We start from the raw sequence: 16283 nt of genomic DNA, 5'->3' as shown, positions 1-16283 counted from the left end.
TTCTGCCCCGCTAATTCTAAGGTGCATTCGATTCACACCAGTACGTCTTTATGAGATCAGGTTACGCAAAATATTGGGTTTTCCAGAACAGTTTATATTTGCTAGCTACTGTATATACAGTATACACTTGTATGCAAATTACATTGTAGCGACAGTTATGTGTACGCGTGAAGCGACAGTCCGGCGACAGCAGTCCCTCGCCTGTAAGTATATTCTACCTGATCGGAAGACTTAAATGAAATATTGGTATTTTTTATACATATAAATAAATATTTATATCTTATATACTTCAGGACAAGCATGGATGCATTTAGCGGCACTACTTCTAATACACAAATTCTCAGACTAGCAATGGCACTAAATACACAAATAAATACAAAGTTATATCAATACCTGTTAGATATTTAGCGTATTTCTTATACACAATAATAAAAGCATGAAATTTATACATATATTTACTTAAATATAACAAAGACATACAATACGATCTATAATATGTAACTGATGACAATTAACACGTTGAGTGACAATGATATTTTAAACCAGTGATATACAATATGTATTATATTACTTGTATTCTATGGGGTGCCGTTTTTGTACCCATCTACAAGATATATTTTCTATGATATCAATAATTCGAATCAATGATATCAATAAATATTTTATGATATAAAAAAGAATTATTATGATATCAATAATATAAATTATTGATATCATTAATTCATTTATTGTTATCAATAATTTGGATTAGTGATATCACTAAATTATTTGATTTTGCTTGTAACAAGCATTTTCATTGGCTCAAAAAATTATGTTATCATTTCATAATATAAAAATCGGTTGACTGTGACGTCAGCGGAGTAATCGTTGTTCACGGGATTTTGTATTTATCGATGTATTTTTAAATATCTGGAGCAAAATAAACATGTTAAACTTAATGAAAATGTTTCTTATCGTTGTTGATTAAATTATAAGGGTTAACAGTAATATTTTGTTTACGTTATTGAGCAATAACACAAAAAACTGGGGTGTACTCTTTTCATAAACCGCTCGCTTCGCGGTTTATTCAGAGTACACCCCAGTTTTTTGTGTTATTGCTCAATAACGTAAAAAAAATATTACAGTTAACCCTTAAATGAATTGATGATATCACTTAATTATTCGATTTATTGATATCATTATTTCCAGGAATAAGTGATACCATTAATTCGAATTAATGATATCATTAATTCAAATTAGTGGTACCATTAAATGGAATTGGTGATATCACATTTTGCAGATAAATACTAAAACGGCGCCCCATGGTGTTTTTTCACTAAAGGTACAAACATACTTAAAAACCAATTAAGTAGAACTTGATATACAAATCAATTTATATTGCAGTTATATGAAAAACCTACTTGTATTTATATATGTACATTATATACAATGTCCATTTCATACATATTGACGTACAATTTTAACACACAAATACATGAAAATTAACTTAGAGCAATTTAAACCTTATATTTTTCTTTTATAATACAAGAAATAATAAATATTACACCTTATTGTGTTATTGTATCTGTACTAAATGTCTTATCCTAATATATATATTATCTTATTTTTTGTGTGTGGTCAAGATGGATAAATAATAAGAGGAAAAACCCAACTCCATTCGTTTAATGCTTCTAATGTAAGTCGGGCGTCTGGACACTCAATTCAATGATGAGTTAGTCTACTGAATCCAGAAATTATGGCGAAGCTATTTGGACGAAAGTCTGATGTTCAGAGCTGGGACATCATCAGGCACAAGCTTATACAAGAGTTTGACAGCTGTGATGATTTGTTCAATAATGTGATTAAACATTCAGAAAAGTACCTGGAAATACGTAATGAAAATCCACATCCTCAAAATGGCAATGAATATTTCCAAAGGCTTGAGAATAACCTAGTGAGGCAAAGAGACATGCTGGATTTCTTGATAAGAGTGATTGAAAATATCAATCTGCACACGAATATGGGGACTGAGTCACAGAGTGAGGTGTTGAAAGGGTACAGGGAAAAACTGGAGGCGCTTCAGAGGGCCGACATGGAGGATGAAGAGGAAGATAGGAACTTTGTTGGCAGGGAAAAGTACATTAGTGAAATTGTTGAGATATTTGAGGACGAAAGAAACAATTTCAAAGGTACATTTTTAGTATTGACCAATGTAAAACTACTGATACATATTATGTATAAAACTACTAATATATATCATGTGTGTAACATATACCTGTATGTATGTGTGGAACACTCGCCTGTAATCTGTGTGGACCACTCACCTGTAATATGTGTGGACCACTCACCTGTAATCTGTGTGGAACACTCACCTGTAATCTGTGTGGACCACTCACCTGTAATCTGTGTGGAACACTAACCTGTAATCTGTGTGGACCACTCACCTGTAATCTGTGTGGAACACTAACCTGTAATCTGTGTGGAACACTAACCTGTAATCTGTGTGGACCACTCACCTGTAATCTGTGTGGACCACTCACCTGTAATCTGTGTGGAACACTCACCTGTAATCTGTGTGGACCACTCACCTGTAATCTGTGTGGAACACTCACATGTAATCTGTGTGGAACACTAACCTGTAATCTATGTGGACCACTCACCTGTAATATTTGTGGACCACTCACCTGTAATCTGTGTGGAACACTAACCTGTAATCTGTGTGGAGCACTAACCTGTAATCTGTGTGGACCACGCACATGTAATCTGTGTGGAATACTCACCTGTAATCTGTGTGGACCACTCACCTGTAATCTATGTGGACCACTCACCTGTAATCTGTGTGGACCACTCACCTGTAATATGTGTGGAACACTAACCTGTAATCTGTGTGGACCACTAACCTGTAATATGTGTGGACCACTCACCTGTAATCTGTGTGGACCACTCACCTGTAATCTGTGTGGACCACTCACATGTAATCTGTGTGGACCACTCACCTGTAATATGTGTGGACCACTCACCTGTAATCTGTGTGGAACATTCACCTGTAATCTGTGTGGAACACTCACCTGTAATCTGTGTGGAACACTAACATGTAATCTGTGTGGACCACTCACCTGTAATCTGTGTGGACCACACACATGTAATCTGTATAGGTATGTATAGACCACTCACCTGTAATCTGTGTGGACTTTCTAGTAATTGGATGAACATAGATTTGATAATACTCTAATATTGCATAATGATAACAATTTTACTTTTGAATAGATGGGTAACATGTATAATAACTAGGTATATACTTTGTACGAATTGGACTAACATATATATTTGAACATGAAAATTAATAATGATACTCGCATCCAACCCGAGTAAAAGATAGCGGACAAATCCTATTTTTCAATATGAAACTGGTGTTTAAATACTGCATACGTTTTACCACGGGAAGATTTATCAATATCAGCATACCACTATTGTATAAATTGATCTTGCAGAATGGTTTTTAAACGTAATTTGAGGTAATTTTTATTCAAAGTGCAGGTATTTTGATGTAACAAAACGTAACTTAATCCCGTTCTATTAAGTATATTCCTTATATAAGAAATCTATTTGAGTTCAGCAAAATCTTTTACATGTAAATTCGACATAAGCTTGTACAATAAACTTGATAATTTATTTTCACCTGTAATTGATTTTTACCAGAACATTATCATTCTGGACTTAATTTCAATATTAAGGGGATATCTACCCGTTTCACTACATACCATTATATTTTCTGTGGAAATACCAACAATTAAAACTTTTCTACAGAATTGTACATGCAAATTCTCACCCACATTAGCATTTACAAACCCCCAAATCTCTGACGAGTATAAAAGTATGGGAGAAAATAAAATCATCAAACATATAATGTTTCTATTTTTTGTATAATACATATGTAGCTTTTTGAGCCTGCTCGACAAGTTTGTCTCGCTTTCCAGAAACTGCCACTATAACCAAATAACAGTCCTAGAAAAGAATAACTGTCCTGGGTATCTAATACTTCACCAAAGAGAGTAAAACAAACATCTTGTACATTCATTTTTCTTTTTTCAAAGATTGAACTTCTGTTTTTTTAAGATTAACCTTAAGTTTCCAAAAGTCACAATATATTTCGAATTCATGAAAAGCTTTCTGAAGACCTTCTGTTTCTGAAATACCAAATGTGTCATCTGCATATAGTAGAATAAATGATTTAACGAATATGCCCATGCGTTCTTGGAAGAGAGTATCGATATAGTGAAGTTGATCAACATTATTATGCATTAAAAATCCAGATCGTTTAGATATATCGGAAACAAAAATGGGGAGATTTTCCCCTTGTTTTACCCCGACATGACATGTGATGAAATCGGTCATACCAATACTAGGTTTTACACAATATTTAGTGTTATCATAAAGACTCATTATAATATTAAACAATTTTCCCGTGATATTACTTTTTAACAATTTCTTCAACTATCCTACCCTCCTAACAGTATCGAACGGTTTTCTAAAATCAATAAATGAACAAAATAGTTTTTTTTTTAATTTTGTAAAGATATATAGATATCAAAGCGTGCATGATAAATATGTTTTCAGTTGTTAATAACCTTTTCTAAAGCCAGCTTGTATGTATATGCGTGGACCACGAATGTGAACCTCTATATCTTTAAGACATAAACAAACATGCACGTGCACTATCATACCTGTGTGAGGCCTGGTACGCTAATATGAACTTTGATATACCATTCACAGTGCAGGGAGTTAGCATGGATGTATTATTTCAGGTGTAAGTATTTGTGGAATGGGAGGCTTAGGAAAAACGACACTGGCCAACAAAATCTGCCGAAAATTGAAAGGTGTATGGAAGATCATTAAAGTCGATCTCAGGTAAGCGTGAAAACATAACAAACGGACATTAAAACCATCCTATAGTAAACACAAGTGACTGACTCAAATTATGATATAAAATTAGCATTGTCGTGACTCACAGATGTTTTAGTAGGGTTCTGATTGAAAGACGAAAACAAACTCTAATCGCCAATGAAGTAAATAGAACAAATCAACTTTTGCCTGTAGTCCCATGTCCGGAATCCATCAATTCAAAACATTTTCTTTGTATTGTTATCCATTGAGAAGTGTTTGATGGATATTTCTCAAAATTATATGTATTTTCAGATTTGGCAATTATTCTTTGTCTTTAATTTTATCATTGCCGACAGACAGCCATCTTGGAAGTTGTTGAGGTTCATGGATCTTTTCAAATTTCATTTGTAACTACTTTGTTGTCCCTAGCTGCATCTGCATATTTAAATTAGCACAACCATATTTGGCTAACAGGAAACGCCAATGACCACTCAGGTATTGGGAAAGAAATTGTAATATGCGACCGAATTCGCGATATTATCTTTTTTATCCGCTTATTTTTTTCTTCCTATCGCATACATAGACACTACCTCACTTTTGGTCTTTAGTTGAGCGATCGTCCCTGTGAGGAACTCTTTTGGTTTTTCACATTGACCGACACATACCGATGTCTATAAAAAGGTAGGTATACTCATGCTTAGCACTCAGGTTTTTGGGAGTTGCCACGATTTACAATGTAATTTTACAGTTTTTACAATTTTAAAATGTAATGTATTTTACTGGCTGAATTCTCTTGCTGGATTTCATAAGTTAGCACTATAAAAAGTTGATCTCATTTATTCGTTACACGAGGAGACAAACCTAAACATACTACAGAATCGCTAAATACACACCCAGATCACCACAACCGTGCGTCTGACACACAGAGGAAATCGCCCATAGCTGTTCGTCGGTCTTTAAAACAAAGCACAATCAAATCCAAATCACGAACGACCAAGTACAGAATAGATAACCTTTTATAGAAATATCAAATGTCATACAGTTGTGGTGCCAAGAATATACCTGCTTGCCAGGTGGTCTTTTGTCTTCAGAGGTCAATATTAAGATATCTGTTTCAATCTGACCCTTTCCTGTACATATTTACCAAACGAATAATTGCTCAACAGAAGAACACACATTTGGCGAAATTCCCAACCCAAGGTTCGTAGATGGACATGTATGCACATTGTATACTAAACAAAACAGAAAAAAACCTGCTGTTTGACACATATGCAATGCACATTGGGTTATAGACTTTTTAAAAACTTAAAAGAGCTAGGATTCTATCTGTAAATGATTTATTGTGTAAACCGTGACATGATATGATTCATAGTACTCCTTGTCTTGTAAAGAACGATTGAAGTTATTCAAAACCCAAATATAATATATTCCAGCGATATTTAATCTGGGTATATCAATAGCTTCAAAAATGACCTCCGAAATATTTAATTATGTAAGTTTTGACACTATAGTGTGTGTCTTTTGAACAATCCCGGCATAAAGTATGTAGCGTATTATATAAAAACATACAGCAGTCTATCTTGTTCACAGTCGATTATTAAAGTACTCAAACCGTTTTTCAACATCTCAAGTATCTTAATGGAATAGCTCCATAGCTGTACACGCCGTTCAAATCCATTATAAGAACAGATTTTAATGAATTGTTATTTATTTTTTCTTTATATCATAAGCAATACATTAATTAATGCAAAATCAGGTAAATAAAGGTGGTAATTAGCTGTTTATTACGAATTCATACTAACTTGTGTTATCTGTCATCTTGGCAGGGAAGTTAAAACATTGAGGGATATGCTCAGAGATGTATTTGTGCAGCTCACCTGTGAAACCTTGATACGGGAAGCAGAAGAGGAAATCCTCGAGCAGATTAAGGATTTTCTCAAAAAGGACAATGCCATACAGTGTAGTAAGTATAAAAGCAGGATAATAACGAGAACGCAACGCTTGACTGGACATGACGTTACCTGTATAACTACATTTAGGTCGATATGAAATTTGATGAACATCTTCCTGGGTGATAACATTTTGTTTCTATTTGCCAATTTTACCACCATTTTATCTATCGACAACGTTTGATGTGGGCTCGCGTGCGAGAGCATGTGCCCGTTTATGGAGCCCGCAACCCATTATTCATCATTGTGTTTATCATATAATGTCTATTGTAAACGAAAGGTTAGAAGTTTTTGTTAATAAAGTTTTCAAATTGATATCTGCAGAAACCATACTGATGCTGGATAACATTGAAGATGTCATAGAAGTAGAGGGAATAGCCAAATTTCAGAAAGATTTCCTGGACAAACTCTTCAATTTTTTGAAAGATTTTGGTGACGAATGCAAAGTAATAATTGATGTAATACATCAGTAACGGATTTATACACAATAATGTGATAGCAAGCAATACTAACTTGACAAAATATCTTTGGTTAAACATGCAATTTTCTGGCGTTTTCAGCCAATATCTCTCACTATTCATTGTTGCTCTGAGAAGCAACTTAGATGAAAAAAAGTTCTATGAAATGTAAAATTAATATCATCATATGTCCACATTTCTTACCAAAAACATTTTAATATATTATTTATTTGTATATTATCACTTTTGAATTATATTTACTCTGTACAAAAAGATGACATGGAGAGACAGGTGATGAAGAAATGTAATTTTGACTTGTACCGTGATTAGGTCCCTAATTCCGGAGCATCAAAACAATTATCTGAAGCTTTTCCCGTTTCTACATGTGTTCTTCAACCGCACATTTCGCTGTACATTTGTAGTGATATTTTCTCGGGAATAACTTTACAGACATTGATAACGTTTTGCACATGTAAAGTGATGGCTATTTCAGATTCGCCTACTTCTGACGTCTCGGGTCCTGTTGACTTGTCATCCAATGGTACCCGACGCTGTAAATAGGTTTTGGAGGAAGATAAAAAGCCATGATAGGCATTATGGTTTGATCAAGGAAAAGGAAATACTCCCATTTGACAGTAGGGAAGCGATGGAACTCTTCAATAAATGCATGGGGGAGGTAGGAAACAAAACCAAAACTGACGGTTATGTAACAGAAATCTTAATTCCAACATAAATCGATAAACGAGGAAAGTACAAAGTAAAGGTATATGTAAACCACTTAAACCTTTAAAAAAGTACCAAATACTACATAGAAAAGTAAGAAAGACAAGCACCCTCCGTTTGTTTTTTTTTTTTTTTTTTGCTATTATATTGAATTCTTGAAATAAATCACATTACAGGGATTGATTGTGAAAACAAAGTTGTATGATTACCGGTATCATATTGATGTCATGACATTTGACATCGCTGGAATAATTTCATGCTTAAATTCTACTTAGATTCCATATTGTGTACCTTTAATTTTGAAACAAATTGGAAATACAGATGTACAAACAAAAATGTCTTCAAACGGCCATATTGGATTTGGTCCATAACATTGGCTACAGCTATTTCTTTTGTTGGTTATTCGGGGTAATTCCATAAGGTTATGTAAACAAACAATGTTCACAGACGGCCATCCTCGACTTGATCGCTGAAATTTGCTATCGCTATTTCTCATGTCGGGTATTCGGGATTCTATCAACTCATTGGTAGGTTCTCTTCTTTGTCTTGTTTTCATGTTTTATTTCGAGTCTTATCAAAAATACATATGGCTGACAGTTTACCATCTTTGAATGGCAGGTATATTTGTTATTGCCATAGCTCAGGTTCTTTCTTCTATTAAAAGAACATCTGTAAGTCCCCCCTTAGAAATTGGAACGCAGTAAATAAATATCAAACTTAAATAAATACTGTAGCATAAAGAATGGTGGGCGACAAGATCCTTCTATGATGTTTTGTTCCTTTTTGTTGTAGAAACAAATAGACAATGTCCAGGTGGAAAAGATTGTGAAACTCTGTGGGTTCAGTCCACTAGCCATTACTATTCTATGCAGTTCCATGCGTCATGAATTGTTAACACCAGAATCCATTATAGAAGACTTGGAGCCCAACTTCTGGCTTCGCCATATATCAAGAACACCAAATGTTACAAATTGTCTCGAAAAATCATTTCAGTCATTAAAGCCATGCACAAAAACAGATTTGATACGACTCTCTGTTTTCCATTCGGCGATGTTTGATATTGATGCCGCTGCAGCAGTCCTGAAGACGCCTCGAAGAGTGATCAAAAGAGATGAGGCAAGACAAAAACTACTGATCCTGAAATCAAGATGCTTTGTTGAGGTTTTGTCTGACAATACACAAACGGACAGATTCTCTCTCCATCCGTTGGTCTTCCACTTTTTGAAAAACAAATCGAAGTCGAGACATTTCAAAGAAGAATTTCGAACTGCGAAAAAATTGTTTGTTGAACACTACAGAAAAGTGATATGCGATGTTGCAGAACAAGCTGACAAAGACTGTGTTGAAGGACACAGAATGTTAGGATATAACAAAAAGCATGTTAAGAATTTTTATGAAATCCTTGCAACAGATGACTTGCAGGAACTACTAACCGGCAGACCTAATGATAGCTTCGCCACCATAGTGGAAAGCAGAAGAATCTATGAAATCGCAGATCTACTACTGTATGATGACACTAAATGGAGTCTCATACAAAATTTTCTAATAAAGACCAAAGATAAAAGAGAAAATGAGTTACATCATTTATTTTGGCGTGTATGCGAAATCGCGTATCTGTTGGATCTAGATAGAAATCAAGAAGCCAAAAGAAAAATTGACAGCATGGATGAGTCGTTGAGCAAAAGGACGGAAAACGGCCACAAAAAGACAATGGCAGCAGTGGATGGTGCCTTTTTCTTCCAAAAGGGCAGATACTTCCGAAAGGAATATCTTTGTGATGAAGCATTTTGCTTTCTAAAACTTGCTGCTGAAAATATTTCACAAGTGGAAAAAGACTACATGATTCTTCTGTCGAAGATTTACAATGTTATGGGCGGTTCAGAATACAGAAAGAAGAATGCAGATTATAGTTTAGCCAGAAGTTACCATGAACAAGCATTGCGAATAATTATCAACTTTACAAACAAAAGGTGTCGCAATGTGGAAGCCCCAGAATATTTCCATAATATTGGAACATGCTTCTATAGAGAAGGTGAGGCATTTCGCAAGGACAAAAAAGAAATGGAAGCGAACTTCAACTGCAACGAAGCGATTAAGTGGTATAATGTTGCTGTACAACTTGATATAGAGATGAAACTGGACAATATGGCATGCCATGCACAATTTCTTCAGAACAGAGGTGAAGCTTACGGTGCAATGAAGGCTTGGGGAAAGGCCGAGGAAGACTTTAAGGCTTCCATCATTTTAAGGGAAAAGATACTGGCTCCTCCAAACAGACAAATCACAATAGGATTATTCAAAACGGCTAAATTACTGTACATGAAAGGTGTTCACCTCTACCACCAAGGAGAAAAGGGTAAATTAGTTGTTTTTTTCCCTTTCCGTTCAAATACCTACTTAAGGTTCATCTATATAACAGAATAATGTTGAATTTCAAACACGAATAGATATCTTAAAATTTGCACAAAAATTGTCATATAATATACCAAAATGTTTGTTTGGACATGACTTCAGCCATTAAAATGCTCCAATATCATACTTTTAAGACATCTGATTATAGTTATAAACTAGTTTGAGTTTTGGACCTTTTTCGGAAATATATATTTTCCCTCAAACTGAACGAATGAACATTTTCTCCTAAAATCAGTCTTCCTGCCATGTCTAGAGTCCTTTTTATTATCTGATAAGAGCATATTTAAGGTTTGAAATACCTTCTTATATGCCATTATTGTGCGATATTATTCACAACCGCCATTTGGATTTCAAGATCAAGATAACATCCGTGTTAATACATATCATAAAGCCAAATCTAGTCAAACCAATGTGCCTAGTTTGTGCTTTAGACTCTTGTGAGCAAAACGACATGACTGTTTTGTGCAATAAATGCGATACATATGTGTTGATTATGTCCCTCTGAAACATACATTTTTCTCTTGTTTTGTTGAAATTACAAACAACTAAACAAATTAAATGTTAACAGCAAGGCCCACAGATTGACATGTTACATATTAAAATTTTACTAAGTTACTTTTATTAAATTGCACCCTAGTAGGGATTTATAGCCTTATAGTAAAATATCAACTGTTTTGAATGGATTTGCTGTTTAGATGCCCTTTAACACAATCTCTCCCAATCATACTACTTTACGATATTTTTTGTTCCTTTTCAAATGTGAAGTTACAAGATAAAGCAATGTTATGGAAATTTTCGTATTTGAAATTATACCATGATTTTATATAAAAACATTTTTTTTCAAAATTCGTCTGATCAAACATTCCAATCTCACAGCTGATTTCGCTTGTAACTGTTTTTTTCTTGGTCTCAGATTTACTATTTATTTCTAAACCTGTTTTACCTCCAACTATTTCATCAATGCCTATACATGCATAACGTTCGGTTAGTCCGTTCTTGCATTTTTCAGACAAAGCGAGAGAATCGATGTTGCGTGGCTAAGAAACTCTGTGAAAAAATTGCGGATCTAACCATTGGTGGAGGTCTGCCAGTTTCAGACGTTATCTACCAAGAAGCTAAGGAACTGACTTCCAAACTCCTACACACTCTCCAAGACAATCACACTCGCCGGCTAATTCTGAACAAATACAGGGTTTGTACGCAAAATAAGTCACTAAAAAAACTTTGCATTTTCTACAAGTTATCACTTATAATCAATTACATCTAGCCAGTCAATTGCTAGAGTATTTATAGTGGAATCTCGTTATTTCTAAACCACGAATCGCTAAATTCGCGTTTCCTACCAAAACAGGTTAACGACCGACCAAGCTTCCGAAGGCTAGGTTAAAACATTCAGCCACCGAACTTTTAGCGAAATATATAAAAATTAAATGTATACGTAGATAAGAATTTTTTTATTTATTTAAACACAATTAAATTCCCTTTAGACGTTCATAATTGTATGATTTGCGCAAGTTTCCTTTAAAACTGCTAGATCGCAGGTAAAGAGCAATTATGATCGGTTGAAGACAAGAATAGAAAGTCGTATACCTTATATCATGTAATTTACGGTATTACAACCCTACAAAGGTGATTTAAAGGTTAATTGTACTCCAAAGAAATTCCTGGGCTTTGCATCTATATTTTGAATCCGACTTTCATTTCTAGGACGTTATTATCAAAAATACATGGTAAGCCAAAATTGATATCAAAGTATCCAGTCGGAGGTGTATAAACACGTATTCAAAATTCGCAATTTGATAAGAACATGAAACAGGAGTATCTATCAAATTATCCTTAGAGCTTTAACTTTAAAGTTGTTTTATTTTCAGCGTATACCGGAATGATGATTGAATGTTTTTTGTTCTATTTCCATATATCTCTGCCAGAAATTCGAAAATAACATTTTCAATAAACGAATCCGCATGCTACAAAGTATTGGAAAGTCGCACTTCACGCAAAATAAGAGATATGGTACGACGTGGAGGGAGCCAACCAAGCAGACAGAATGTGATTCATCATGTGACGAGGAGGAAGACGAGGACTCGGAACAGAACACATGGAATGTGGACACAGATGAAGATTATCTTCTTAATATGAGTGAGGATGAAGCGGCTGTGGACTTAACCGGTGTCACTTACGAAGGGGACATTCGTTATGTTGGTTGTGTACCAACCCATCCATTCCACGCCGTTTTTGCAAAAGGCGAGGAGAAGAAGGATGCAGATTTTGATGACCAGCTATCCTTGTTGATTGACGGTATTGACATTATGAAAATGGATACCAGTGCAAACGGAAACGATCATACTGAAGAAGGAAATTTTCGCAGGGATAATAAAGAGGACGGCTGTACAGGAAAAGGTGATACTGTTACTGAAAGTAGAACTGAGCGCATAACTAGTTCAATGGAGGTTGATGACTGCATTCTAACAGTGTCGAAACCACAACATGTAAATGTTGGAATACCTGGTGACCTGGCATGCGATGGGGCAAAAAGCAATGCTGATTTTCTGTTAGTAAAGTGCAAAGTGGATTTAATTTTGGCGGAAAAGGGTAAGATTATAATATTCAATATGATTTAAAATATTGCTAAACATTATTCTAGTTATCAATATGATCTGGTACTATTTGGATCTAATTTTGGAGAGGAATCTTGACGAAAGTCAAGGAAAGGATATTGATAATATTTCAATGATAATATTACGCACAACCACATGTCTGTATCTTGGGACATCGAGGATTACGGTTTTGTGACCTGTGTGTACACATTTAATATCTTATCAGAACATGCATTTATCAATAGCCAGTATATTCAATACGTGTTTGGGATTAAACTATCTCTTTCATTCTGTTTCTCCATTTGTCTATTAAAGCTGTGTACTACCTAGCGAATCATTCATCTTGTACCTAAAATTGAATTGACATTGGTATGTAAAATGCAAATGCTCTTCTGCTTGTGTATGAGTTGTAATCTTTCCGAACTTTGAAATGTGAAAAGACTACTATCGTTACTTTCATTACCTTATATACAGATACCAACACAGAAGAAAAGGAAATGGATAATTCAACAAACCTACCAAAGACAAGAAAACGAACCCTGGATCAATCGTGTTCACTCCCAAAACAGGAAGATGAGGAGGAAATAGTAGTGCAGGGCAAGCGAAGACAACATGATGCCAATTAGTTATGACAACTATGTGGCAGCAGTTATGTAACTGATATTGCAAAAGAACTTTAGTCCTATAAGGGGCTTATTGCTAGATAATTTCGGTAATAACGTTTTGTTATATGGCCATAACAATATTTCCTAAAATACTAATCGAGATTTTACGACAGTTAGAGTATAGCTCAGTTATCAATTCCCTACCGGTGAAACAGGGTAAACTGTTGGTTTCCTCTCCACCCGTTTTGTATAGATGTGGATACAAATATACATGTACATACCGCCGAATTTTATTAGCGATCTAGCGGCTTAATTCCTTGAGGGAGTTTTATTAGATTTCACACAATGATAAAGTACCAGGATATCTCCAGTTTCTGGGTTTCTTGATCGAATTTAAGATCATTGTTACTGTTTTTGGCGTGGGCGCGTAGAGGACATGTATGGCTTAAGTAATATCCAGAGTGTTTTTTCTTTGTTACTTCAACCTCTTGGTGTCCGTTTCAGAATTCTTTGAATGATTAATGACGTTACAGTAGCGATAATGTAAACAACTTGTAATATCCTAGCACATACTCGCTGGTAGAATACAGAGAAAATGTAAACTTTCCTTCTTTCTGTATATACACGGTTTTCAATCGGACTCCGTCCGTCCGATTGACTCCCATTTCTGAAGCGTAACTAAAGAACCGTTTAAGATAACTTCACCAAATCTGTTGTGGTGTAGTATTGATTTTTGTTATGGAGTGCTTTGCATTTTTCATAATTTTCGTGTGACGATTTGAACAAATCGGTACAAACCTAAATATTGCACTTGCAAACAAACTTATTCATGTATTCGTAATTTCCATTTCTTCAGTGGGGCACGGGTGATATTGACAACTACATTTTCTTGGTAAGCTTGTGTATTCATTTGTGAAATATGCCATCAAATGCCATTTATTTCGAAACATTGATATGTTTTAATGTTGCTATGTTCACGGTGATATCACAGACTTAATGTATATAACTCAAGGTATGTGGTAATGTGTTTTCGTTAATGTAAGAAGTAGTCATCTTAACCAGACTCTGTCCTATCCAGATTTATGTCTATAAACCGGTAGAATTTCAACTCATCCGGACTTGTATGTAACCCGACCATATCTCAATGTCCTTCTTTACGCTAGTTTATCTACTCCAGTGTGCAGCGGTGGGTGTTTTGGCTCCCGGTGAGTGTTTACGCAGTGCTGAACGGGTAAATTATCAATTGACCATGCATCGTCACTGTCAGGGTAGCCATAAACAGCCAATTACCAGAACTTCTTTCACGTATAATAAGGAAAGTTGCCATATGAATTCAAACCTATGTGATATGTAATTGTGTCATGTACACTTACAAACTGCTTTAGGTTCCTCTGTACAGAAGAATAGCTAATCATAGAAAAATATAGATATTCACAAATTTGCGCAAAACTAGTCGTGTAATATACCAACATCTTTGTCTAATTTCTGTAAAGTCTGGTAAGATATATTAGACATTTGTATTGACAGGATTTGACTTTATGTACGTACAAACAATTATTTTGTTTTAACCTTGAGATACAGATGGCGACTTTGGATTATATCACACAAATATGGCATATAAGGGGGGGGGGGGGGGGGGGGGGGAGTGCAGTTATCATTAAGACACCTGATCATAGTAAGAAGGTTGTTTTCAAGATCAAAAAAGTTAAACTGTGGAGCTTTGAGCCCTTTTAGGAAATATGCATCTTTTACCTCAAACTCAGCGGTTGGATATTTTTTGCTAAAGAAGTCTTCCTGCTAGATTCATAGTACTTGTTACGAAACATTTTGATGTTTTGAATGCCTCTATGGTAGCAATATTTTATGTGAGAATATACACAACCAGTATCAAAACAGAATTCGTGTTTATATACAGTATACATATGTCAAATCCGGTCAAACCAGTGCCCCTATTGTGTATTATAGACACTGGTGAACAATACTTGTGGAATATATGCGATAATAATGAGCTGATTTTGTCCCCCTAATATATGTATTTTTCGCATGTTTTGGTGACATTCATGAAGATAACAAATAACATGGCTAGCCATGATACACACTAACAACTAATGATAAAGTTAATTCTGTTGCACCAGCTGCATTAATTTGTAACTATAGGTGAAATATCACCGATATGGATGAGCTTATTTAGAATATCTAAAAGATCGAGGAGGATAATATCCTACTCATGTTATTAATAACTCTACCGATATAGAAAAAGAAAAACTAACAATTTGGAATATTTCTTCAAAGTCGTGAATCTCTTACAGTGCTCGACCAGTTTATGTCGGTACGTGCACAGATGAGGAGTCAGATTCAAAACAGAAAATGAAAATGAGATGAGCTTGACAACAGAGACTCATGGATGATATCCCTAATACCCCCATCACACTAGGTCACGTTCCCACTACGTCCAACCACGTCCTGGAAAAAATTGAAGAACGCAATGCGAACGCAGAAAGAACTTGTACAACGTAGTAAAGACTCAGTAGAGACCGATAAGGACGTGTTATGGTCTTCATGGACCTGGAGGACGTGAACAAACTTTGAGCATGTTAAAAAAAAGCGTAGCGAGGACGTGGTCCAATCGGGACGTAGTAAGAACGTAACAGGGACGCAGTACCAGCGGTATTGACG

At 35.1% G+C, this 16283-nt stretch overlaps 1 protein-coding gene across 1 annotated transcript; it reads left to right on the top strand.

The window, feature by feature from the left end:
* Positions 1–1631: 1631 nt before the first annotated feature.
* Positions 1632–15215, top strand: LOC117327244. The gene is made up of 9 exons (XM_033884144.1): positions 1632–2168; positions 4785–4887; positions 6690–6826; positions 7137–7258; positions 7764–7946; positions 8786–10349; positions 11415–11597; positions 12334–12997; positions 13477–15215. The coding sequence occupies exons 1-7, from the start codon at positions 1736–1738 to the stop codon at positions 11444–11446; spliced, it is 2574 nt and encodes an 857-aa protein (XP_033740035.1). The 5' UTR covers positions 1632–1735; the 3' UTR covers positions 11447–11597; positions 12334–12997; positions 13477–15215.
* The last annotated feature ends 1068 nt before the right edge of the window (positions 15216–16283 follow it).

Source organism: Pecten maximus, chromosome 5, assembly GCF_902652985.1.
Source record: "Pecten maximus chromosome 5, xPecMax1.1, whole genome shotgun sequence".
Classification (NCBI taxonomy): domain Eukaryota; kingdom Metazoa; phylum Mollusca; class Bivalvia; order Pectinida; family Pectinidae; genus Pecten; species Pecten maximus.
The sequence above is the reverse complement of the archived record's forward strand: the minus strand, read 5'-3'. Positions and strand labels throughout refer to the sequence as shown.